The 25,193-nt window shown below is 39.8% G+C and overlaps 6 protein-coding genes and 1 pseudogene across 7 annotated transcripts in view; 6 read left to right on the top strand and 1 right to left on the bottom strand.

The window, feature by feature from the left end:
* The window catches only part of LOC116039885 (claudin-4-like), a 69,999-nt gene extending 51,445 nt beyond the window's left edge, over positions 1-18,554 (top strand). For both annotated transcript variants that reach the window (XM_031284998.2, XM_031284989.2), the window contains exon 2: positions 17,380-18,554. In XM_031284998.2, coding sequence (XP_031140858.1) covers positions 17,407-18,042 — 636 coding nt within the window. In that variant the 5' untranslated portion in view covers positions 17,380-17,406 and the 3' untranslated portion in view covers positions 18,043-18,554. The remainder of the gene's footprint in view (positions 1-17,379) is intronic.
* On the top strand, positions 1,191-2,497 carry cldnf (claudin f). Its single transcript, XM_031284901.1, has one exon. The coding sequence runs from the start codon at positions 1,298-1,300 to the stop codon at positions 2,051-2,053; it is 756 nt and encodes a 251-aa protein (XP_031140761.1). The 5' UTR covers positions 1,191-1,297; the 3' UTR covers positions 2,054-2,497.
* On the top strand, positions 3,163-4,411 carry LOC116039893 (claudin-4-like). The gene has a single exon (XM_031285011.2). It carries the CDS (start codon positions 3,272-3,274, stop codon positions 3,905-3,907), a length of 636 nt encoding a protein of 211 aa, XP_031140871.1. The 5' UTR covers positions 3,163-3,271; the 3' UTR covers positions 3,908-4,411.
* On the top strand, positions 11,329-12,684 carry LOC116039898 (annotated as a pseudogene).
* On the top strand, positions 14,676-15,361 carry LOC116039858 (claudin-4-like). The gene has a single exon (XM_036001273.1). It carries the CDS (start codon positions 14,696-14,698, stop codon positions 15,359-15,361), a length of 666 nt encoding a protein of 221 aa, XP_035857166.1. The 5' UTR covers positions 14,676-14,695.
* A 225-nt stretch (positions 18,555-18,779) lies between the features above and the next one.
* On the top strand, positions 18,780-20,660 carry LOC116039837 (claudin-4-like). Its single transcript, XM_031284925.2, has one exon. The coding sequence runs from the start codon at positions 19,194-19,196 to the stop codon at positions 19,863-19,865; it is 672 nt and encodes a 223-aa protein (XP_031140785.1). The 5' UTR covers positions 18,780-19,193; the 3' UTR covers positions 19,866-20,660.
* Positions 20,661-21,168: 508 nt separating this feature from the next.
* sbds (SBDS ribosome maturation factor) lies at positions 21,169-24,739 on the bottom strand. Its single transcript, XM_031284913.2, has 5 exons — positions 24,468-24,739; positions 23,465-23,594; positions 23,184-23,384; positions 22,100-22,264; positions 21,169-21,953 (listed from the first exon to the last, which is right to left on the bottom strand). Exons 1-5 carry the CDS (start codon positions 24,593-24,595, stop codon positions 21,828-21,830), a joined length of 750 nt encoding a protein of 249 aa, XP_031140773.1. The 5' UTR covers positions 24,596-24,739; the 3' UTR covers positions 21,169-21,827.
* Between the last annotated feature and the right edge of the window lie 454 nt (positions 24,740-25,193).

Raw genomic sequence — 25,193 nt, 5'->3', positions numbered from 1 at the left:
AGCCATCTGTTCTTCAAAATATAGAGGGAAAATGACAATTATTTTAAATGTGAAGGGTGTTCTGCTAAAGCAGGTGAACCATTTCATTATTCAGAGAGAGGTTGGTTTAAATTAAAGTAAAAATCGATCAATCATTAGCTTTCACAAAACACATTTTGGTCACTCGATTGCAATGTGGAGATTGTTGTTGATGCATGATCACATTTCTGGATAAGGTGTGTGAACAGTTTATTTACCCAACAGGTATTTGTCATAGGCTGTAGTAGTTTTTTTTAGATGCAAATTGACAGCATCAGCTGATGGGACTGGTTTCCTGTGTCTCATCCACTCTCCAAGTCATTGTTACCAATACTGAAACAGATCCCTCCTCCTCGGCTTGGGCTGAGTATCTGTCTTAACTGGGCCACATCTTGTGTCCTGATCATAGCACGGGCCATGTTAACGTCTGCTTTCTGTTCCTTCTTTTCATCACCTGCCACACTGCCATACAACATGCATTCAACATCAGTGATACAAGCATGGTGGAGTCCTAGTAACAAAAAAGACCAATAATTCTGGGTCTTGTGTCATATCTATTTTTTTTATGTCTAACTAACCCAAGTGTTTACTGTGGTTGACAGCTTAAGTTCAGTCACTCAACAGGATATCTAAACACATTTAACCTTATTTGACCAAGCCACTAGTGTCAAAAAAATTCCATCTTGTGAAAACCTTTCTTTTTCTCCAAAATTGCCTTAATGTGGTAGCGAACACAACAGTGTAAAAGTCTCTATGTCTTCTATTATGAACAATAGACACTTGCTAAGTCTCTTTAGACTTAAATATAATAATAACATGAGTTTCATAAGAGATCTCATTAGCAATTTGTCTTAAGATGCCCCACCCCTACTCTGATTTTAAATGAACACAGCAAAGAGGCTACTTGTGGAAACAACTAGAGGTGATTTGATCATTTGCTGTCTTTCACAGTCTGAGCTGAGCTGGTTTCAGGACCTTTGAAGTCCCTGAGTGGCTGTAATTTCATCCAATAACCCTGTCCAATCTGCAGGAAAATCTGCACATGAAAGTGTGTTTTCCAAGAACAAAAACAAGACGTTGTTTAAAAATGGGTGCCACTCCTCTAGCTCTAGGAAGAGGAATCTTGTTTGGCCAGAATAACTCGTCTGACGACGAAACATCCCTCCTCCTGTACATTCTCTGACAAACAACAAGTGAGAGAGCTGTGTCACTCCGAAAGAGGACCCAATCTGTATGCTGAAACGCTCTTCTCTCCTGCCGCAGACAAAGTCTCTTTACCATGGGAAGGATTGGCAAGGAAGTGACCGGTCAGGTCATAAGCTTCATAGGCCTCATTGGGCTGGCAGTGACCTGTGGGATCCCCATGTGGAGAGTGACCTCCTACATTGGAGCTAACATCACGACAGCCCAAATCGTGTGGGACGGCCTGTGGATGAACTGTGTGATGCAGAGCACTGGGCAGATGCAGTGCAAGCTTCAAAACTCTGTTTTGACTTTGACCCGGGATCTGCAAGCTGCCCAAGCCCTCGTCGTCATCTCAATCCTCTTCGGCTTTATCGGCTTCATGATTACCTTCATTGGAGTCAGGTGCACCAGCTGCCTTAAGAATGAATCATCAAAGGCAAATGTGGTGATCATAGGTGGCTGTCTCCTCATTGTTTCTGCCATCCTGGTCCTGATCCCCGCCTCCTGGTCTGCAGCCGTCACCATCACAGACTTTCAGAACCCCTTGACCATTGAGACACAGAAGAGGGAAATTGGAGCCGCCATCTACATCGGCTGGGGCTCTGCTGTGATTCTTCTGATCGGTGGGATCATCCTAACCACGTCCTGCCCGCCACAAAAACCCATGTATGGATACCCAGGCTATCCACCAGCACCTATGTACCCTTACGCTGGCCCAGGGCCAAACCCAGCAACATATGCTCCTGTGTATGCTCCCCCTTCCAGCCAACCATACACAGGCACTGGGACATACGTACCTAACAAACCGTATGCAGTACCACCTACATACACTGCTAGACAATACCTCTAAAAATGAAAAGGACAGAGGACAAAGATTTTTTTTGCCAGGATGGCTTTAGGAACTTATATATTTAGACAGTAAAATTGCACCAAAATAAACATTGTATTTCTAGAGGATGGTATGTATTCCAATACATTGTTGGGATTTAAAATGAATTCACTCAAACTATCACTGTGACCTTTTGATTATTAGAGAGCTTTCATAAAATGTTTTCTCTTTTGGATTGATTTTGTGCTCTAAAGTAGACATTTAAGAAGTTTATGAAGTCTAGATGTAAGAGAAATATGTCAACATGGCTTTGTGCACGAAAAGTTGCATTGCTTCTCATACTGATGCCACTGTCTATATATTTATTATCTTGTAATACAGAGCAGATTTTGTAAATAGTGATGATTTGTGATGTGTTTTTCTGTAAATGCAACTATTTTTCAGTAAAATGTTTGTTTGTATTCACTAATCTGTTTGTGCAGTCATTATCACAACATATCGTTGCTATTTTATGCAGTGCTATGAAAAATCTCTGATATTTTACACGGTCGAGGCACTATGTTTCTGTGTCTGGGTGAGTGAGAGGCAGAAATGAAAAAATAAATCCATATAAATTGTCCTCTATAAACCTATAAGAATAATAACAAAGGTTTTTATAAAACAATCTTAATTTATTTGAATTGCGGTGTTCTTTCACTGTAATCTGAAATACACAGAGACATGAAAAACACCTGTTAAATAAAGACAATACAAAAGAAAAAAGGTTTTTCTTGTGATCTAATCTCAGGGAGGACTGTCATTCTGATTGAAAAACAAAACAATATATACCTTGAATAGTATAGGCCTATAATATATGGTGATGATCAAAGAGAAGTAATTAGTAAAACCATAAATGGACGCTCCTTCCGTTAACATCTGCCATCCGGTGGTACTCCCACCCATGTTGGTGTTTTTTTTTTTACAGGCTTCTTTTACATAAAGTCATTTAAGGCTGATGTAATCTCGTCGAAACTACTCCCTGTCCGCATACAAATAATGTGAAGAATCTGGTTGGGCCAGTGCACCGGTTTCAGGTCAGAGGGAAGGATGTTCTGACTCCACCTTCACGTAAGACATCCTTATAACCACAGGAAATGTACAACAGTCTGTATTCAACTTTACAACCCGAGCTGTGCTGACCTGCTCCTTCAAACTTCAACTCTTCTGCTCCTGTTCAAGTGCTTCAAACAAGACCTCATCATGGTGTCAATGGGACGACAGATGCTGGGCTTTGCCCTGGGCATCATTGGCTCTCTGGGGACCATCATCGTGTGTATTCTGCCCATGTGGAAGGTTACAGCCTTCATTGGAGCCAACATTGTGACAGCGCAGGTCATCTGGGAAGGCTTGTGGATGAACTGTGTGACGCAGAGTACAGGCCAGATGCAGTGCAAGATCTATGATTCTCTGCTGGCTCTACCGCAGGACCTTCAGGCTGCCAGAGCTCTTGTGGTCATCGCCATCATCGCTGCTGTCTTTGGAATTCTCTTGGGAGTTATGGGAGGCAAGTGCACCAACTTTGTGGAGGATGAAAATTCCAAAGTCAAGGTGGCCATTGCGTCGGGAGTCATCTTCATTATTTCCGGTGTTCTTATCCTCATCCCCGTCTGCTGGTCTGCCAACACCATTATCCGGGATTTCTACAACCCCACCTTAATCGAAGCCCAGAGGAGAGAGTTGGGGGCTTCACTCTACATCGGCTGGGGCACAGCTGGGCTTCTCATCTTGGGTGGTGGCCTCCTCTGCAGCTCCTGCCCTGCCAAAGACTCCAGCCCAGAGTATCCAGTCAAGTACTCTGGTGCCAGGTCCGAAGCCACCAGCCGGGCCTATGTCTGAAAAGCCCATTCTCTCCTAAGAAAGACTTTGAATTATTTTACTTTTCTTGAGTTACCCTCCTTCGTTGTGAGGTTATGATTGCATCACAAGTTGCTTTTCTTTTAGTGACACACATAACTGGTTTTCTGATCAATTCGGATTTCTTTGGTGGAGGCAAGAGTGTTTCTTGAGGAACGAGAAAACATTACAAAAGATGTAGTGTGAAACTACTGTACCGACAAGACACGATGACGACACGATGACTGGATTGAATGAGAGCTATTCTACGTATATATCAAACCTCATTTTTATTTGAATGTAAATCTAAGCTGTGCAAGAAGGATGTTAATGGTCAACTAGGGGTATGATGGAATGAAACTTGTACAGCACTCTATATATATTGTGTGTGTGATATATTGTGAATTTACAGTATAAAATATTTGACCAATATCTTGGTTCAATACAACATAAAAAGAAAGTTTTTATTTACTGAAATCACTGATTTTTTTTTTTACATAAATTAGATTCTTTTGTGTGCCTATTTTTTAGGTTTTGATTTGGTTTTTTTTACTGTTTACATTCAAAAGTTTGATTTTAAAGTTGACAGTCCAGAGCAATTTAAAATGAATGCATTACTATAATAAAATAGATCAAATCTTTTAACTTAATCTTATCAGCATGGTTGTGTAATGTAGTGATGTTGACCCAGCTTTTCATGCTGGCTGTCAGAAAGGAAACTGAGGTGCAAGTTTCTGACTGATATCATTTATTTTTTCGATACATAAACCAGTAGCGCATGCTGTCTCTTTATTAAACAGGAAATACAATTGTCATGGTTTAGAATTGTGTAGAATTGAAGTGTATTTAAAAACATTCAGCATATTATGCAAAACATTTATAATAATGGATAATATGATTTCACTGGGAATAAAAATAAAGTAAAAAAAAACAAAACATTCAGTGGTATGTTTGAAATCTTCATGCAGACGTTAAACTAGTTCAACCAGTTTTACAGTGTTGAGTGGCAGTCAACCCTTTTTCGTAGAATTGGCTACAGTACAGTGTTCTAACATCAAGAGCCTTACCCATAAAACACCAGCATTTAAACAATCTTCAAATTCAACAATATCTATGAGGTTTGAGGAATGACTTTAAGTTTTAAAGGAAAAGGCTGGCGTTATTCTATTTTGTTATTGTCAACAAATCCCATGAAAATCCCAAAGCCAACACCTTTACTCAATACTTTCTTACTTCCCTACACAGTAACTGGCACTCAGGCCCGAACACATGGGTTTCTACTGATGTCGTAAATCTTTAAATATGGGTCACAAATGTACAGTATACTTTATTTACTTACTTTATTTATAATTACAGTAAAGGCTAAACAAATTACTGGGCACTGTAGTTTTTAGCTAAATGTATTAAAACATGAATACATTGTCCATTAATTGGGGACTATTTGCAGTGGTGAATTAATAGCCATTTGGTGCTCTAGTGAGTATTTAAATATCTGTGCGTCTGACAACATTTTGGAAAGGATTTCTAAGGAGGCCGATCCTTTTTTTAAACATAAAAACATTCTCAAAATTGCGTTCGCTAAAGCCACCAGACTTGATGTAAATAAAAAGCAATTTTAGCATCGTAAAATACACTTCATTCAAAGTTGACAGGAAAAAAAATTTAACTATGAAAAGCAGTTTTGGGTCGTCTTTCCACTTTAGCAACAATCACAACTCTAGTTTTGGTTGAAATTAACACATAGTTAATTGATTTACATGTGAAAATATGTTGGCTCTATACACGCTAAAAGTATTGTTTTTTGAAATGGAGACTGGTGGGTTTAGAACTAGCAACCTGAGAGTTGGTTTGGGTTAAACAAAAAGGTCCTAAAGAGGTTTTAAAAAGGCCTATCTCTATAGTGATCCTTTCTATAATGTTGTCAGACACTGTGAGCCTGTCGTGGCAAAAACAGCACTGTTAGTGGACGAAATTGACGATGCGCATTTGCCCCATAAGATTACATTGCAGCCCGGTCTGCTGCTGCTGCTCACAGCGTTCTCACTTAATACTGAACCAATTTCAAAGATTGTAGTTCCCATCCGTCATTTACACATAAAAATATAGGAAAATAAGGTCCAGGTTGAAAACAAATGACCCTTTAAAGCAGCAGGACTGTGTATATAGGATTGACAACAAGTGATCTACTGTGCCCATGTTCACCGTAGTGAAGGAACATGTTACTCAGTGTAGTGGTGTGGCTCATTGGTGTGTCCTAACACAAAAAGGATAACAAACTAAACTTACTAATATGACACAGAGATATACAACATATCAGGCTTTCGATACACATACAATACTTGTAAAAAATAAATTGTTACAATAATTAAAACAAATACAGGATATAAGAAAGGTCATAAAGGAGCCTTATCCTTTACTTTTAGGGGTTTTACATCCAGATTTGGAGGAAACCAGCAATTGTAACCCTATCAATGTCACTACCGTGTTGTACAATATATTGTACTGTAATTAGGATTTTTTTTGCCACTGAAAAATGAAAACAGACCTCAAACATTGTACTGTAGTAGAAGTCTCTAAAAGTCCATTAAAGCTGGAGTCAGTAGTCAACCTCATAGTCATTATTCAATTTTAAATGTAAGTTATACAGAAAATGTATGTAAAATGTCCAAATGAGACTGTCCTCCCGAGAAAATTGACAAAAATGCCCCAAATCGATATATACATATACATATATATCGATTTACATGTTCAAGTGACAGACCCCTCTAGTGTCTGTAGTAATTATAAGGAAGTCAGGTGACTTTAACACGGGACAACGCTGTTCATTTCTTGTTTCCAACCAAAAGTCAACGTTGGTTTCTTTAAATCATGACCATGGTCATTCCCAAACCTTATCCAAGTGGTTATTATTGTGGCCATGAAGTCAACACAGTAGTTATTTAACCATACCTTTTTCCCCCATATCTAACTACATCATGCCTAAACAGAATCAACCCATGACATCATAAAATAAAAAAAATGTCAACAGTGATTTGTAACGGCAGTGGAAGGAACGGACACATGTTGTCATCTTGCCGATGATGGCTTCAAATCCTAAAACACTCGTGTTGTTTCAAAAAAGCAGTAACAAGCACAGTATTTTTGTCAGCTTATTTGGAAGATCTGTGTACATGTCATTGTGGGACATCTAGGAAATTACATCAATGCATTTCTGTTGTGTTCCAAAGACATCTCATGACAAGCATAATGTCAGCACAGCATCACAAGGTGTTTGACTGATGTGAACACACCCTGTTGTGTTGCTACATTTGACCTGGTTTCACATTACTAAGTTACCCTCTGCCATTAGAGAGAGAAACTACATGAACCTGTTATGCATTGATGATAAAAAAAAATGCCAAACTCACTTTTGTCAGAGTGGAATGGAACAGCAGTGATTAAAAAATGGGTTTCAGTAAATGAATCACTAAAAGTATTTTTCTACTTTCATATATAAAATCAACCTTGTTGTTGGATATTATACCGGAGGGCTATTTCACAAAACCAAGATAAGGGATTAAGCCGGGATTTCTCAGTTAACCTGGCTCAATTTAGCCTTGACTTGGTTTCACAAAAGCAGAGGCACCTACGTTACCATGGAGATTTCTTCTGTACAGCTAGCCTGCTCCTGACCAGGCTAACAGCCAGGATTTATTAATCCTGGAGCCTTTTCTGTTCACTCAGCAGTAGGGGTGGAACGGTACATGTATTCGTATTGAACAGAAACGGTACGGGCGTCTCAGTTCGGTACATGAATTGACACGGAAAATACACGGTATAAAATAAATAAAACTTGCGTTTTGAATTGAATGTAATGTGGAACTACTGTTACATACGCGTTTCTTAGGGACACCTAATCTGTAGCCCCGCTTTAGCTCTGAAGCTCCGCCTACATGTCCAGTCGGTCCAGTGAGTCCTATATATGTCAATGAGTGAGTCCACGCGAAGCAAACTAGTCCCTTCCATATACAACCAAACACCGATGTACTGTAGCTGTATCCCTTCTTGCCTCGACCACAAATGGCTTCCAGGCCCATTTGCTTCGCTTTTAGCTCCGCCGTTAGCTGTTAGCTTCGCTGTTTGCTGCTAGCTCCGCTGTTAGCGTGTGAAGCTAACGCCACAATTCGCCAACTGCTCTGTGTAACCGAAGCTGCTCTTTTAACACCCCTGCTCTGTGCATTCACATATGAGAGCAGCGCTTGTCTCCCATATCACACTACTAGCTGATTGTCGTATTTTGTTTACAAGTTCCAGATGGAGTCTGGAGATGATGTGGGGTAGCTAGCTACTTAGCCTATTGTTTACTGTTTACATCTTACTTTATATGCTTCAGGCTGTTGCAGCGAGCTCAGGGGAGAGAGACTGGATGACACTAGGTGGTACAGCCTGAGACATGCACAATAAAAAAAAATGCCTTCTGCATTTTTGTCATGCTTTTCCCTCCATTGTACCGAACCGAACCGTGATGTCTGAACCGATGTATGAACCCCTACTCAGCAGTGCTTTTACCTTATTGTTATCAGCCTGCATGAAAATACAACAGGTGCATATTGCTGTTCAGTTAACTACTGTTATTATTTAAAGTTGTGACCATTATTTTTTATAATTATTCATGTGACATTGTTACTGTTATATTGCTGAATGAAGACTGCTGTTCATATTGTTGTTAGAAGTTTGATGAATATATTATGGCAGTTGTTGAGATAATTAGAAAAGGCTGATACAGTTGCAAAATGTGTTTTAAATGTAGTCTATTACTAAGGGCAATACATAAAGTGCTGTGCATGTGTTTCTATACCAATGCACCTTAAATTATTTTAGTTGATTAATTTTTTTGTATTCTTTAACGACTATAATTTGTGAGGATTGTACAATTTTAAGAACATATCCTAATTGTACAATCCTCCTTAATTACAGTCTTAGTTCACTGGACCAGTAACTATGTAGTGTAGACTACTGTACATTCATGTAACAACAGGGAGAGGACACCCCAATGGTTTTTGACCTTTGCTGGGGGAAATAACTGATGAATATACTCTGTTACATTCATGTTTACAGTGTGAATGAAATGTATCACTTCATTTATAGTCTCTAGATTTTAGAGTCCAATTTCTTTCTTTTCTATGTCCATATATACAAGGGAGCAAAACATATAATAGCCTATGTAAAGAAGGAAACTCGAGAAAAAGCGTAGCAGATAATAGCGGATCAGACTGAATGAAATATCTAAAAATATACATTTACGAACTACTGCTCTTAACTGAAACCATTCAATGAGTCACTGTCATTTGCAAAAACGGAATGTAATTGTACACTTTGCATTAAAAGTGAGCAGTGGAAGTTAATATGACTTAGGTAATTTATATTTTAGCCCATGAGAGAGAGGGAGAAACAAAGTGAAAGAGATATTTATGCATCATATTCTAGCGTTGTAGAAAATTAATCTTCATGGTAAATTTCCTGAGTAATATTATCTTCTGCTCACTTTTAAGGCAAAGAGTACAACTGTTAATTTGTGCAAATGATTAGTAGCCTAATCCTTGAATGGTATGATTATGACTTTCAATTCAGAGCAGTGGTCAGTAAATGTAGCCTATATTTTTAGGCTACTTATGCATTCAGTCGGTCCGCGATCGTCTTTCTCTCGCTTTATCAGTTATCCTGGATTTTGGATATTGTTTGAACCATAACACTTTATTTTCAGCTTTTAAAAAATACATTATATGCTTATTAATGCTAATTAATAAAAGCACATATATTTACAAGACAAATTCAGACAATATCAATGAAACTATTTATATAGGCCTAGCGCTTTTCGTGCAAAATTGCAATACAAGGCACTTAACAATACAACGAAAATACAATACAATGACATGGTGGCATGGTGTTTCTAGGTTATAAAAAATCTAACTAAAACAAACAATTCAAGTTGATTATAAAATTCACAATTAAATGAAGCTAAATTAAAAATCTCAAACACATCTTAATCGTAAAGGTGTTTTCACATATGTCAATAGATACTATTACAGACCGTTTATGCTTATAGTCTAGTTTATAGTCACCTTTATGTTATAGTTTATAGTCAACACCTTGCTTCTGTGGTCACAACAGTCAGCAGACAACAACAGCTATAACAATCTCAAAATGTCCAGACATTGAGCTGATTTCTTCAGCTCTACGCGTGTAGATACTGTAAACTTTGTTTCTTTCACTGTTATCCCCAATAATGAGATGTTTCATCTGAAACTACCGTATGTACAATGATTTATTTTAAATTAACCTCAAACACTCATTCGTGTGCACACATAGATACATGTATGTAGTAGAGCTGGGGGTAAACGATTATTTATTAAACGATTAATCGGGCGATTATTTTATCGATTAGTCGACTAATCTAACGACTAATTGGACGATTAATATAACGATTATTTTTCTGTTGCTCGATTAATAAAAACCATAATGTATCTCAAATAAATACCAAAAAATTCTTAATAATATATTTTATTAAACAATTTTGCACAGCAAAAAATCTTCTGCTTTACACAAAATAAAATTATTATTTTACTATTATACAAAATGAAAGGCCAGCCTGTTAACTCTTTTACAGTACCAACATAACTCTCTTGTTCAAAAAAATCAAGTTGTAGTGCAAAAAAGAAAAACACTGCAGTGCACAGTACAGACATTCCTTGGATTGTTTAACACAACATAACAGTCCCAACATAAAACCTGATGCATAATCAAAGTGACTCTCTTAACTGCTATTCTGTAGGTTTACATGCTAATGCAGCTGTGCACTTTGGTGGTGCTAGGCTAACCAACGCATCTTAGCTCTCTGTGCAGTTTTTTCGTGCTAGGTTAGTAGCTAACGTTCACGTTAGCTAACGTTAGCTACTATAGATAGCTGTGTTCTGCAGCCGTAAGCTAGGTACCATTCAAGCCAACATTAGATGATAACTAACGTTAGCTAAACACAGCTGCCTAGGCGCCAGTAGCTAGCTAACGTTAACGTTAGCTACTAACCTAGCACGAACAAACTGCACGGAGAGCTAAGATAGTTAGCTAGCACCACCTAAGTGCACAGGCTACACAACACACTACACAAACATGAAATTAATTTAGCTAACGTTAGTACTTGGGACTATATTTTAAGTATTCCCATACCCTCGATGATTAAGGGCGAGCTGTTTTTTTAGGACTTTTTCTTTTCATGGGGCTTTTTGCAGGGCTTTGTTGGGAATTCTGTGAGGAGGTTGCTGTTTCCTGCAATGTTTTGGTCTCCCACATGTGTGTGTGGCGAAGCGTCGATGCAAAAATACGACGTCGACGTAATTTTGACGTCGATGCGTCGACGTCATCGACGTGTCGCTGCAGGCCTAGTATGTAGATATAAAGACAAATCATTGTTTGCCTTGACACTGTAGCGAATGGCAGGATGGATTCAATCTCCCTTTTTGCTGATTTCGTCACCGATACCGGATGTGCTGTTTCTTAAACTCTCCCTTTGTTCCGCATCCAAACTGCCAACATTTTCAAGTTGGTGCACATCCCTTTCCTTGTGAAAACCCCAACCTTTATTGTCCCTACATACAAAGAATCCTACATGGCTGGTATTCTTTGGCAGGGCTTCCAATGACTTGGCTTTCCCGCTGCCCATTCTTCATTTTTATTCTGCTTCAGATGAAAATAAACACCTGATCAGCTCCTAATATTCTCTCAGAGACACTCGGAGAGAGGAGACGATGGCTTTCATGGTGAAGCAGAAGGTGGGATGTGCCATGGCTCTTTTGGGCTGGATAGGGGTGATCATTATCTGCAGCACACCCATGTGGCGGGTCACTGCCTTCATTGGCAGCAACATAGTGACAGCCCAGGTCATATGGGAGGGCATCTGGACGACCTGTGTGGTCCAAAGTATGGGCCAGATGCAGTGTGATGCGTACGATTCCATGCTGGCTCTGAGCACTGACGTGCGGGCGGCACAGGTTCTGGTGGTGGTTTCCATAATCACAGGCATCGCAGGGATCCTCATCGCTTTCTCTGGTGGAAAGTGCACCAACTTTATTCCAGAGGAGAGAGCAAAGGCGAGGGTTTCAGTGACAGCAGGTGTGTTCCTGATCATCAGTGGAATCCTCTGCCTTATCATGGACTGCCACCTTGGTCATAACGGACTTCTACAACCCTTTCCTAATAGACAGAACAGAACAGAAAAGAGAGCTCGGAGCGTCTCTTTACATCGGGTGGGTGGCCGGGGGACTGCTGGTCTTTGGAGGAGCGCTTCTGTGTGCCACCTGTCACAGCAAAGAGGATGAGACCCCCCCGGTGAAGTTCCTCCTAAACAAACATGGAGGAAATAGCAGAGAGGATTCGGTCTGATCTTTTACACCAAGCAAGACGTACATTTGAGATTTCTGAAGGACGCACACAGACAACCCACAATGAAGGGAATATGCACTTTGTCCTCATAAGAGAATCACACGTTGGATGAATGAAGATGCTCTCTGTCAGAGATTGCTTTGAATATTGAAGTTACTCTTTGGAAATGAAGATTGACAATGTGGCAGTTTAAATGATAGAAAATCTGTGTTTTACATGTTTGGGAAAGTGTTTGGTTTCAGTTGAAAAATATGTTTTGTAACTGCACTGTGTGCACCTTATTATACTTGTGATTATATTTGTTCACAATAAATGACCTTCCGCTCTAAGTGTTGTTTCTCTCATGCTTCTTGTCATATACATTTAAAAAATGCCGCCTGTGATGATTTAAACTAAACACTGAGAGAACCTGTTTGTCAGGTATTCAGCAAAGATCACTAACCAGAAAACAAACATGGTGACTCAGGGACTTAAATTCTTGTTTAGTAGAGCAAGAGTTGCTTTCAAAAGTTTCATCTATCATAATCAAGGATTGCTGCATAAATATGAGGGCAGGCTTTAAAAAAAAAAAGTAATTAAAAGCAAATCTTTGGGTTTAAAAGGATTTGTAAAGATATTTTTTGTTGTTCACGTTGTTCGTTCACAAAACTCCCACCAACCTGATAGGAGTGTTCTTTTCTCATGTTATCAGGCTGCAGATCAGAAAGCAGGAGGGTCACATGTCTCAGGGTGTGTCTCAAATGCCAACTTCTTCCACTAAGTAATTCTGCTCTCTCAGTAGGTTCCTTTAACATTGTTCTCCACAGTGACTTTCTGTATTTTGAGCATAACTAGGCTATAAAGATAAATGTTGATGAAAATCAATAGGGCTGCAACTAACGATTATTTTCATAGTCGATTAATCTGTCGATTATTTTCTTGATTAATCGATTAGTTGTTTGATCTATAAAAATGTCAAAACATGGTGAAAAATGTGGATCAGTGTTTCCCAAAGCCTAAGATGACGTCCTCAAATGTCTTGTTTTGTCCAAAACTCAAAGATATTCAGTTTATTGTCACAGAGAAGAGAAGAAACTAGAAGATATTCACATTTAACAATTAATCGATTATCAAAATAGTTGGTGATTAATTTAATAGTTGACAACTAATCGATTAATTGATTCATCGTTGCACCTCTAAAAATCAATAAGGTCTACACTGATTCTTCAAACCAGTGACTTCAAGGGAAGTGACATATCTTGCATGACGAGACCTCTCGTGGTAATATTACATTGATATATTTGCAGTAGTTTGGTTCAGTCTAGCTTGGATTTGAACAACTCACTGCTATTACATAAAACATACGATACAAAGATTAGACGCTAAGACATTTATAAGATTCATTATTCAAGAGAAAATTGAAATGTACAATTTGTGCATGTATGCACAAATTAAGCTTATAAAGCTGTTAGTAAAGGATGCTGTTCCTGTTGTCAGACGTTACTGTTCCTTTACAACATTTTGACAAAATAACATATTTTTTGAAATCTAAAGAATAGTAAATCTAAAAGATCTGTGAAAAATAAATCCTGTGATAATACCCTTGCAAATGAAAAGAGAACATCAAACACAGGTTGATTGGACACTGTCTCTTCAAAAACACTGGATTTTAACCTTAAAAAGACAACTATTTGTAAGTGATGGTGTAAAGATGACACTAAACTTCAATTACATATTGTCATTTTTTTCTCTTCTTCAAATTACAAACATTACATTTTGGGATACATCTTTTCAATTAAAACCCAGATTCTTCACCTGAGTTTGTCGTTTCCAGTCATCAGCAATAAATGAGCTGATTCCTTGTCATCGTGTTGGTCTTTTGTGACATACTGCGACCTGGTGGCCATTTTCCTCCATGGTGAGAAAACCCCTACATTTATATCTAATGACATCAGAGACTGGAACAACTTCAGCTTTACAGGAAAAACATCTCTGCGATTGCTGCTATCACATCTAACCAGTGAACACAGTTTGGTAACACTTTACTTGAAGGTATCTACATAAGAGTGACGTGACACTGTCATGACACAACTCTCCCTTTGTTCCACATCCAAACGGCCAACATTTTCAAGTTGGTGCATATATCCCTTTCCTTTTTGAGAATAGAAACAAAATCTTTTGTAACACGATCCTCGTGTCCATCCAGAAGAATAAGTGAAACCCCAACCTTTATTGTCCCTACATACAAAGAATCCTACATGGCTGGTATTCCTTGGTGGGGCTTCCAGTGGCTTGCCTTTCCCGCTGCCCAGTCTTCATTCTTATTCTGCTTCAGATGAAAATAAACACCTGATCAGCTCCTAATATTCTCTCAGAGACGCTCGGAGAGAGGAGACGATGGCTTCCATGGGGATGCAGATGGTGGGATTCACCATGGCCCTTTTGGGCTTGACAGGGGTGCTCGTTGCCTGTTTCACACACATGTGGCGGGTCACTGCCTTCATTGGCAGCAACATAGTGACAGCCCAGGTCATATGGGAGGGCATCTGGATGACCTGTGTTGTCGAAAGTACGGGCCAGATGCAGTGTGATGATTACGATTCCATGCTGGATCTGAGCGCTGACGTGCGGGCGGCACAGGCTCTGATGGTGGTTTCCATAGTCGCAGGCAGTGCAGGGATCCTCATCGCTTTCGCTGGTGGAAAGTGCACCAACTTTATTCCAGGGGAGAGAGCAAAGGCGAGGGTTTCAGTGACAGCAGGTGTATTCCTGATCATCAGTGGAATCCTCTGCCTTATCCCTGTTTCATGGACTGCCACCTTGGTCATAACGGACTTCTACAACCCTTTCCTAATAGACGCCCAGAAAAGAGAGCTTGGGACGTCTCTTTACATCGGGTGGGTGGCCGGGGGACTGCTGGTCTTTGGAGGAGCGCTTCTGTGTGCCACCTGTCCCAGCAAAGAGGATGAGACCCCCCCGGTGAAGTTCCTCCTAAACAAACATGGGGGATATATCAGAGAGGATTCGGTCCGATCTTTTACACCAAGCAAGACGTACATTTGAGATTTCTGAAAACTGCAGGTCCACTTCAACTCTCAGTTCTTTTAAATCAAGGCTGAAGACCTTTCTTTTTGATGTTGCCTTTCTTTAAATAATTGTTCATTTCACTGTAAATTTTATTCTTATTTTCTGTTTTTAATCTTTTAATCATTTTAACTGCTCTTTAATGTTTCATGTAAAGCACTTTGAATTACCCTGTTACTGAAATGTGCTATACAAATAAAGCTGCCTTGCCTTGCTTGTGGTAATTTAAACCGAACACTGAGAGAACCTGTTTGTCAGGTACTCAGCAAAGATCACTAACTAGAAAACAAACATGGTGACTCAGGGACTTAAATTCTTGTTTAGTAGAAAAGTTTCATCCATCATAGTCAAGGATTGCTGCATACATATGAGGGCAGGCTTTTTAAAAAAAAAGAAGAAGAAGTAATTAAAAGCAAATCTTTGGGTTTAAAAGGATTTGTAAAGATGTTTTTTGTTGTTCACGTTGTTCGTTCACAAAACTCCCACCAACCTGATAGGAGTGTTCTTTTCTCATGTTATCAGGCTGCAGATCAGAAAGCAGGAGGGTCACATGTCTCAGGGTGTGTCTCAAATGCCAACTTCTTCCACTAAGTAATTCTGCTCTCTCAGTAGGTTCCTTTAACATTGTTCTCCACAGTGACTTTCTGTATTTTGAGCATAACTAGGCTATAAAGATAAATGTTGATGAAAATCAATAAGGTCTACTGATTCTTCAAACCAGTGACTTCAAGGGAAGTGACATATCTTGCATGACGAGACCTCTCGTGGTAATATTACATTGATATTTGCAGTAGTTTGGTTCAGTCTAGCTTGGATTTGAACAACTCACTGCTACATAAAACATACGATACAAAGATTATACCCTAATAAGACATTTATAAGATTCATTATTCAAAAGAAAATGGAAACGTACAATACATGCACAAATTAAGCTTATAAAGCTGTTATTAAAGGATGCTGTTCCTGTTGTCAGACATTACTGTTCCTTTACATTTTGACAAAATAACATTTTTTTAAATCCAAAGAATAGTAAATCTAAAAGATCTGTGAACAATAAATCCTGTGATAATACCCTTGCAAATGAAAAGAGAACATCAAACACAGGTTGATTGGACACTGTCTCTTCAAAAACACTGGATTTTAACCTTAAAAAGACAACTATTTGTAAGTGATGGTGTAAAGATGACACTAAACTTCAATTACATATTGTCATTTTTTACTCTTCTTCAAATTACAAACATTAAATTTTGGGTTACATCTTTTCAATTAAAACCCAGATTCTTCACCTGAGTTTGTCGTTTCCAGTCATCAGCAATAAATGAGCTGATTCCTTGTCATCGTGTTGGTCTTTTGTGACATACTGCGACCTGGTGGCCATTTTCCTCCATGGTGAGAAAACCCCTACATTTATATCTAATGACATCAGAGACTGGAACAACTTCAGCTTTACAGGAAAAACATCTCTATGGTTGCTGCTATCACATCTGATCAGTGAACACAGTTTGGTAACACTTTACTTGAAGGTATCTACATAAGAGTGACATGACACTGTCATGACACATGAACCCTAACCATAACTTGTTATGACAAAAACTGAATGACACTTACTGACAGATGCGTTATGTCATAAACGTTTGACTTGTTTATAATGTTTTTGACACATTCATGACAGTGTCATGTCACATTCATGTAGATACCTTCAAGTAAAGTGTAACCCACAGTTTATCTGCACAATGACACTTTTTATCCTGTGTCTTATCTGTCTGTATCTTTTTTTTCTCTATATCTTATATTTCTTTAGTTTACATAATTCCTTGTTAGGACACACACATTTCAATTGTATGTCAATGACTGTCACAAAGCAAAATACTGTGATACTTAACTGATCCCTTAATTCCACCAGCAACATGTCAGGATGCAATAAAAGAGATATAATGTGTCAATTCTGAATAAAAACCTAAATGTTTTTGTTCCTGTCCACCCTCTGTGTTTCCCAGGGTGTGAGAGAGTCTGCACAGTGTCCCATGGCTGTGCAGGAGCTGGGCATCAGCCTGTCCATGATAGGCGTCGCCGGGACCATCCTGATCTGTGCTCTGCCCATGTGGAAGGTGACAGCCTTTATCGGCACCCATCTGGTGGTCATGCAGGTGTTCTGGGAAGGTCTTTGGATGACCTGCGTCAGTGAGTACACAGGTCAGCTGCAGTGTAAGCTCTATGATGCCCTGCTGGATCTGTCGCCAGACCTCCAGGCGGCCCGAGGCCTCATCTGCATCAGCCTGGTGCTGGGATGTTTGGGATTCCTCATCTTCCTCCTGGGAGCCCGCTGCACCAACTGCCTGAGCCACCCGAGGATCAAAGCTCGGGTGGTGGTGAGCTCAGGAGCCATCTTCTGCCTGGCAGCGCTCACCACCATCGTCGCTGTTTCCTGGACGGCCAACTCCATCATCAACGACTTCCACAACCCACGCGTCCCTGAGGTGCTGAAGAGGGAGCTCGGAGCGGCCATATATATCGGCTTTGTGACATCTGGGCTGCTGTTCTGTGGGGGAGCCATTCTGTGCACAAGCTGCCCACCGCAGAGGGCCAGGTTCCCTTCCAGTGGGTACACACTGGCCAGGACACCCACACACAGCAGCTATGCCATCAAGAACTATGTGTGAAGTGAGGGCTGAGGGCTGAACAGGCTGATGGATATAGACCATAGATATTAAAAAAACATAGCATGTTTAAATATATGAACATGTTGTAATTTGACACTAGATTTGCCCATTATCCATACAGTGTCTTTTTTTTTTTTTTTTTTATAAAATTCTGTCCACAGTGGTGTCCATACCAAACATTTGCCAATCTTTGGTTGGTCATTAAACATGCGGTTGAATTATTAGATCTCCATATAGGGGTAATATATTTCACTGTATGTCTGGTACAGCTATAATTATCTGACATCTTTAGAAATAGCTGCAATCTGTCAAAATGAACCACAATATAGATTTCCCTGGTCTTATGAACAATGAATGTTGCCAATTCATTTCACAAAGAAAGCCAGAGAATTGATTTGTACCCATGTAGCTTAATGTGCGTGCATTTTTAACGAGTAGAAAAATGACATTAATCATGTTTAAGTCACCGTTTTTAGTGAAAATATAAACAGAGAGCATGTGCCATGCTTAAAGCTTGTGTGTTTGTGATTCATTCATTCTTTCGTAGTGCATCTTAGAATTCAAAATAAACACCTTAGAGTAAACATGTGCCACTTGAATCAGAGTTCTGCAGTGAGAACAGCATTACATTTGTGTGCGTTTTCTTAAATTGCAGTGCAGTGGCCTCTCAGGGCCACCGTACAATTAGGTGTCATTGTTGTTTTCCACCCATGGGCTCCACTGCTACTGTGAGAAAAACAGAGAATCCCATTATCAGTAAGAACTTGTGCTCTTTAAACCAAGTTCTCTCTCAGAAACATGACACAGAGGCTGAAAAATCTGTCCACAGTGGAAGCTTTGTCTTCCCTCTCTGCAGAAACAGGGAGAAAGGGATTGTTTTGAAACCATGGCAGAAGAAAACAGAGGGATTTCCCTCCTCCACCCAGCTGCAGCCAGGCCATGCCTTCTTTTCCTGAACACCAGAGAAACCGGTTTCCTCTATCTGAACAGACATGCAAAACACACAGACAGACACACCTACACAGAAGGTCTCTTCCTCACGCATGCACACACACGTTTAAAAAAAACAACACAACCCCACCCCGCTGCCAGCTGTTTCTGGTTAGGCAGTTGGGCAAGCAGTGAAGAGGAGGAGCAGGCAGGCCAGAGTCATGGAGCGGCAGCTGGAGCTCGCTGCCCTCGGTCTGGCTCTCACAGGGTGGCTTTGTGCCATTCTGACACGCTGCCTGGCCTTGTGGAAGGTGAGCGGCACCCTGGACAACATCACGGCTACTCTGCCTGCCTACTGGGATGGGGTGTGGCTGGAATGGGATCACTGGGATTTGGCCCACGATGGCAGCTTGCACTGCTCCTTCTACCAGTCTCTCATGTCTCTCTCTGGAAGTTTTCGGACGTGGAGAGCCCTCATCATGGCTGCCATCGGAGCCGGGGCTTTTGCTGCGGCGATAGGAGCAGCGGGGGCGGTGTGGTTCCCTCTGCGGGGCCAGGTCAAAGTGTTTTCTGGTGCTCTCTTTGTTTTGTCTGGGATCCTGCTGTTGATTCCCACAGCCTGGACGTGCCATCACACCAGTCAGCCACTGGAGGGTGCTGTGCTGCTGAGAAGAGACTGGGGACCTGCGCTGTACCTGGGATGGATCTCCTTTGTTTTGATGGTGGCTGGAGGGGTGTTTCTCACCACCAGATGCATCACTAGTCAAAGGCAGGTGCAGCCGCCTGAAGAGAGCAGGCACCCGAATCTTGAGGAGGCTACTCACCCACTGAGCCAAATCAACAGGACTACGTTCACACACAGCCAGTATGGACGCAGATCAGAGCCTATCTGAGGGGACTGTGAAGTAATATTTAAAGTGTGAATGAGTAGAATTCTGGCTGCACCTGTTGAGTAATGATGCACGGACTTAACTAAGCATTAACACAAGCAGAAGCACAGCGATGTGTCATGCCATTGGTTTTATTGGTAGGTAGGACTTTAAATTTGCAACTTGTTTTGCATTTGGGTTTCTTCCATTTCCACTTAACCTAACACACTGTATTAGTATGTATAGCATTGTTTTACGTTCAATCCTCATTTCCCACCTCCAATATCACTGTCAAATTACACTTCTGTTTGCTTTACTTGATGCAATTACTGATACTAAACTGACATCAAGACACTACAGCCCTCTGATACTCTTAATTCATTGTAATACCTTAAATGTGAGAGTTAATATTGGTCTTAAAACTAAATACTTTTTTCTACAGATATATTGCCCTACATTAGAGTAATGCCATTTAAGATTTCATGTTGACAGTGGCAAACATGTTTACAACCGAGATGAATTCTGCGCAAAAGGACACAAAACTCACAACATAAATATTACGTAGTTCACGAGAGTCATTTGACCTAAGTCGTGCATTAGAGTGGTTTGACTCATTTTGGAGAGGTGGATGGATGCATGATGGAAAGGAAGCAGGCAATGTCTTTTGAGTAGGTTGCTACATTTACAAACTATTCACAGTAGGGTGTAAAAGTATGGACTTTTCAGACTTCTATTTGCAGATCTACACCCATTTTAAGCGGGCACATCAGTATGTTACATTTTTCAAAATAAAAAAAAAAACAGTGAAAGAGCGTGCACGTTCACTTTATCCTGTCTAATTTTACAGTGGAAGTCAAAGATAAAACTTGACAGGATAACATCAATTTTCCACATGTTGCACTTTCTCTATTTTTGCATAAATGACACACAATTTGGGTTTCCTTTTAACTCAGAGAAGCTACATTTACTGATTCTACACTCTAAATTCCTTTTAAAATGTGGGAAAAAGTTAAGTCAAATTCCTCAAATCGATTTCTTTTAGTCATTTGATTGTGACCGTATTTCTGCAGTCACATGCTCCTGAAGCTTGTTTTGTATCTTTCTAATTGCAATTTTGCAAAAGTAAAAACCCTTTGAAAAATATTTAAAATCCTAGCTTACTTTGTTACAACAAAACAATGTACAACTCTTGAGATGCATTCTGCATTTAATTAGTAAAAAAAAAAAAAAAGTTACTCCTTTAAAGCAATATTTACAAACACTGTATTGTAGCATTTTCTGAACACTGAATATAAATTCTGGTACAATATTCAAGATAATATCTATATACTTGTGCTAGGCAACACTTTTTTAATAAGGGGTACAACAGATAGTCGTGCTATAAATTTCACTGGTTTGGATGTTATGCTTTTCTGTCCTTAAAGCTGCAACAAATTTGGCGTTCTGCAAACCTGTGATTTGTTTTCAAATTAACTCTGTGTATATTAGGGAAATCACTGTGTATACACAAAAGAAGAAAATATTTCGTTACATATTTATTTGCTGCAGAGCAAGCTCATTGATTCTGACAAAATATAAGTTATTGAGTTAAAGTAATTATCCATAAAACTTGGATATTGAGCATGACTATGCATGGCACACAGTCTGATGGAAGGCAGAAACGTTCTGTTAATGATACAGAGGTACTGAATTCAAACACTGAATAAATATGTGAACACAGGCCAGACCTATTTACTGACCTGCAAGTTTGCTCAAACACATTTTCAAAATACATTCCAACCAGCAGGCAAAGCTGGCAAAACTTTTTCTTCAGTTAAACAAATCCTGTTAACATAGGAGAGATTCAGAAACAGGAATGGTAGAAATTAGCATGGATCTCCTCAAAAAAATATAGGCTCTTTAATCTTTTTAATGAGTTTGCACTTTGTGGGCCGCGGTGACGCGTGTTAGTGTGGATAAGGTGCAGAGTCCGGACTGGTTGGGTTACTAGAATTTCTCATCTCCCTCCTCCACATCCTTCAGACTAAGAACCTCCAGAGTACCTCGGCCTTTAGTCTCACAGCGGATCAGCTCATCGATCTCCCTGAAGCAGCCGGGATCCACCAGACACACCTGAGGATGAGGAGCACGGAGGAGGCACAGGCGAGAAATAAAAAGGCATCAGTTAAAACAGACAGAATGGACATTTTATAAAAAAACAGAACACAGAGAAAGTAAAAGTGTGCACCATCAGCACACTGGATATTAGGATAATTCACCATTTCCAGCTCCTCATCAAAGTCTTCACTCTCCACAACCTGCAGGAGAGTCTTCAGCTTCTCCTTCAGTCTCTTGGCCTCCTTGGCTGGCAGCACCAAGCGCAGCCTCATGTGGGCTCTCTGGATCTCCATGGACTCCTTCAGCTGCCGGATCACTTCTAGAGCCTGGGAACGGGACAGAGGAGTTTGCCAAAGGTTGTGCAAAAAGGTTCGTCATCCCACACAGACTGTTACAGCTTCATTTCTCCTGCATACAGAATGTAAAGATGGCTGCTTTGCCTTTGCCAAGACCTGACCACATCAACAATAATAATCTCCAGTGTTGTGTTAAATGCATCACTGCCAACGGTAATTGCAACAGCATGTTCACTTCAGTGTGGCGCTAGATGAAAAGAAAACAGGATGACACTATGGCCAATTAGACACCAATGATGGTGGTGAGAGTCCAGGATTGGCAAATTTCTTTATTCACATGGCGGTTTTCACCTGAACTTGTCGGCGTCGATGGCTTGTATGATGGCAGATGTCAACCAGGAAGATAATATTTAGCTGTCCTTGTGAATGCCTCGTGGTTGTCTATTTGACAGGTATTCTGTCACATTTAATTAATTACAAGTCATCATATTTGGGAAAGGATGTGGAGTTTATAAGGAGATATACCATTACAGCCAATACCTTTAATGCTGCCTGTCTAGAAAAATCACACTCCAGGATAGATCCATCTGGTTGTATTTATGGACACAGGGTCCAGGGAACAGCTGTCAGTGTGGATTCATTCTTTCAGTGTCTCCAACAGATTGAAAATGTATCTGTGGTGGTTGAAGCAGTGATTAGCCAACTTCCAGATTGGGAAGTCATTTTTCCAGTCTACACAATTACCCATAAATGCACCATTTCAGAAGACATTTCAATCAGTCTGAAAATGTAAGTACATTACCACACATTTTGAAAGGACTACATAATACATATAGTAATCGATAAAAAATACTTTCTGGGACGGCAGCTCACATACGTTTCACATGTGGGGAGCTTTGTGTCATCTACAGTCATGACAAAGCAAACAAAGCAAAATGTGTCTCCTCACCTGCTGTTTAGTGCTCTTGTTGGCCTTTACAGAGTAGTGGATGTCCTTCATCGCCTGCTCAATGAGATTGACTGTATACGGCCTCTTGGTCTCAGGGTTGACACACTTCTCTGCCACAATAGTCGCAATGTCCCTGAACATTGTCTCCAGCTGAGACTGCCTTTCCTTGTCTGACACTTGGAGCTCTCCTTTGGCCAGGATCTGTCGGAGAGAAAGGAAAGGTGAACGCTGCACAGACTTTTAACGATTGAGACACAGTGAGAATAATAAAAGGTGTTAACCTGTTTACAGATTTCTGTCAGATCATCTGTCCCAAAACATTTGGTCAAGTCATCCTTCTTAGCCACCTGACCTTTGGACACATTAACGAAGACTGAGCTTGTCTGCAAAACCTCATCCAGGTCTTTCTCTCTGGAAGAAAACACATTGTTTGGACATTTAGAGATGGATTGGGGGGGGGGGGAGCAGCAACTGGTCGCTCCCTAAACTGACATTTATTAATAAGCAAAACAGCAAATGTCTTTTGACTTAAGATGAGATAATAATCATAAACTTTATTTATATAGCATATTTATGTGATAAAATCAAGCCATCAAATGAGCAACAAACAACAGAGGCAGCAAATCATATCAAAGAACAGGTAAGAACAATAGAATATGTCAAAGATAAAAAATAAGACAAAGGAAAGCATAGGAACAATAACACATGTAAACTATGATAATAAAACGAACGAACGAAGAGTGACAATTTAGTTGAAAGCCTTGCTGAATGAATACGTTTTCAATTGTTTTATGAATTATACAAATTATAAATTATATATGTTCACGGAGCTTGCATCTCTTGGGTTGGGAGTCCCAAAGTTTTGGTGCATAGGTAAAAAGACTGAGCTGCCATTTTTTTATGTGTGTGATCGTTTGCATCGCAGCAGAAGATCTAAGAGGCCGTGAAGAATAAAACAACGACAAAGACTTAGCTAGTTAGATCGGTCCCAAACCATTAAGAGCCTTATTAACAAGTAAGAGAACTTTACAATCAATCCTGAAAGACACTGCGAGCCAGTGCAGCAGGTTAGCTAAACTGGCGGTTAACTGCTGGTTTTTAACTGGGGTAATATGCTCTTTTTTTCTTGTTTTCTCTCTTTCTTGTTGTCTGGCAGCAGAGTTCAGGCTTAGCTAACTGTCGTTGTAGTTTTGCCAATATACAAGATATTTTGGTAACTAGCTAGTTAGCTAGCTAGTCAAATCATTTAAACATTGTGGGTGTTGACATTTAAACGTTACTCACGCTCCTGCTCTCCAGTTCATAACTTTATTCTTGTAGCAGGCGATTTCAAATCGCTTCCCTCCTTTCTTCATCCTTACCACCGCCACATTTGTCAGCCGTATTTGATTCGTTGGCGTAAATATAGACATATTGATGTTTAATGAGACAGACTGCTCTGTCCCGAAGCTGCTGTTAACAAGAATATGCTGTCAGATTACTGCGTAGTAGTAGATGCGCTCCGAGTGCGTTTCCAAGGAGTGTCCGCTGTAAAACATCGACGTCAAACAACCGTTCCGGTCCCGTTTTTTTTCCCCAGTCGATTTCAATATTTTTGTCATTTATGATCATTTGAAAGTAAATTAATTCATCGTTTTTTATATGCAAAAATGTATTACTATTTTATACTAATGTTTAAGCTTTTTCTATTTTTTTATTATAATAAAATTCAATAAAAATATAAAACGACATACTAATGAAATAATATACATATACGTGTTTTACTGAAAGATTTAGTGTCTACTTGATAGAGCTGATGGTTGAGATGAGACAATTTATAATCATGACTACGCAGTTCAGTTCATTTGTAATAAAAGTTTTACTTAGTTTTAACCGGAAGTATTATAGAATTATAATCTAGTGTCTGACTTGATAATAACCGAATGCAGTTCCGGTATTATGACCACAAGAGGGCAGTATAGATACGAGTATGTATGTTGATTGACAGCAACATGTAGTGTACATTATTAA

Source organism: Sander lucioperca, chromosome 5, assembly GCF_008315115.2.
Source record: "Sander lucioperca isolate FBNREF2018 chromosome 5, SLUC_FBN_1.2, whole genome shotgun sequence".
Taxonomy (NCBI): Eukaryota; Metazoa; Chordata; class Actinopteri; order Perciformes; family Percidae; genus Sander; species Sander lucioperca.
Note: the sequence above shows the minus strand (reverse complement) of the source record. Positions and strands in the feature narration are given on the sequence as shown.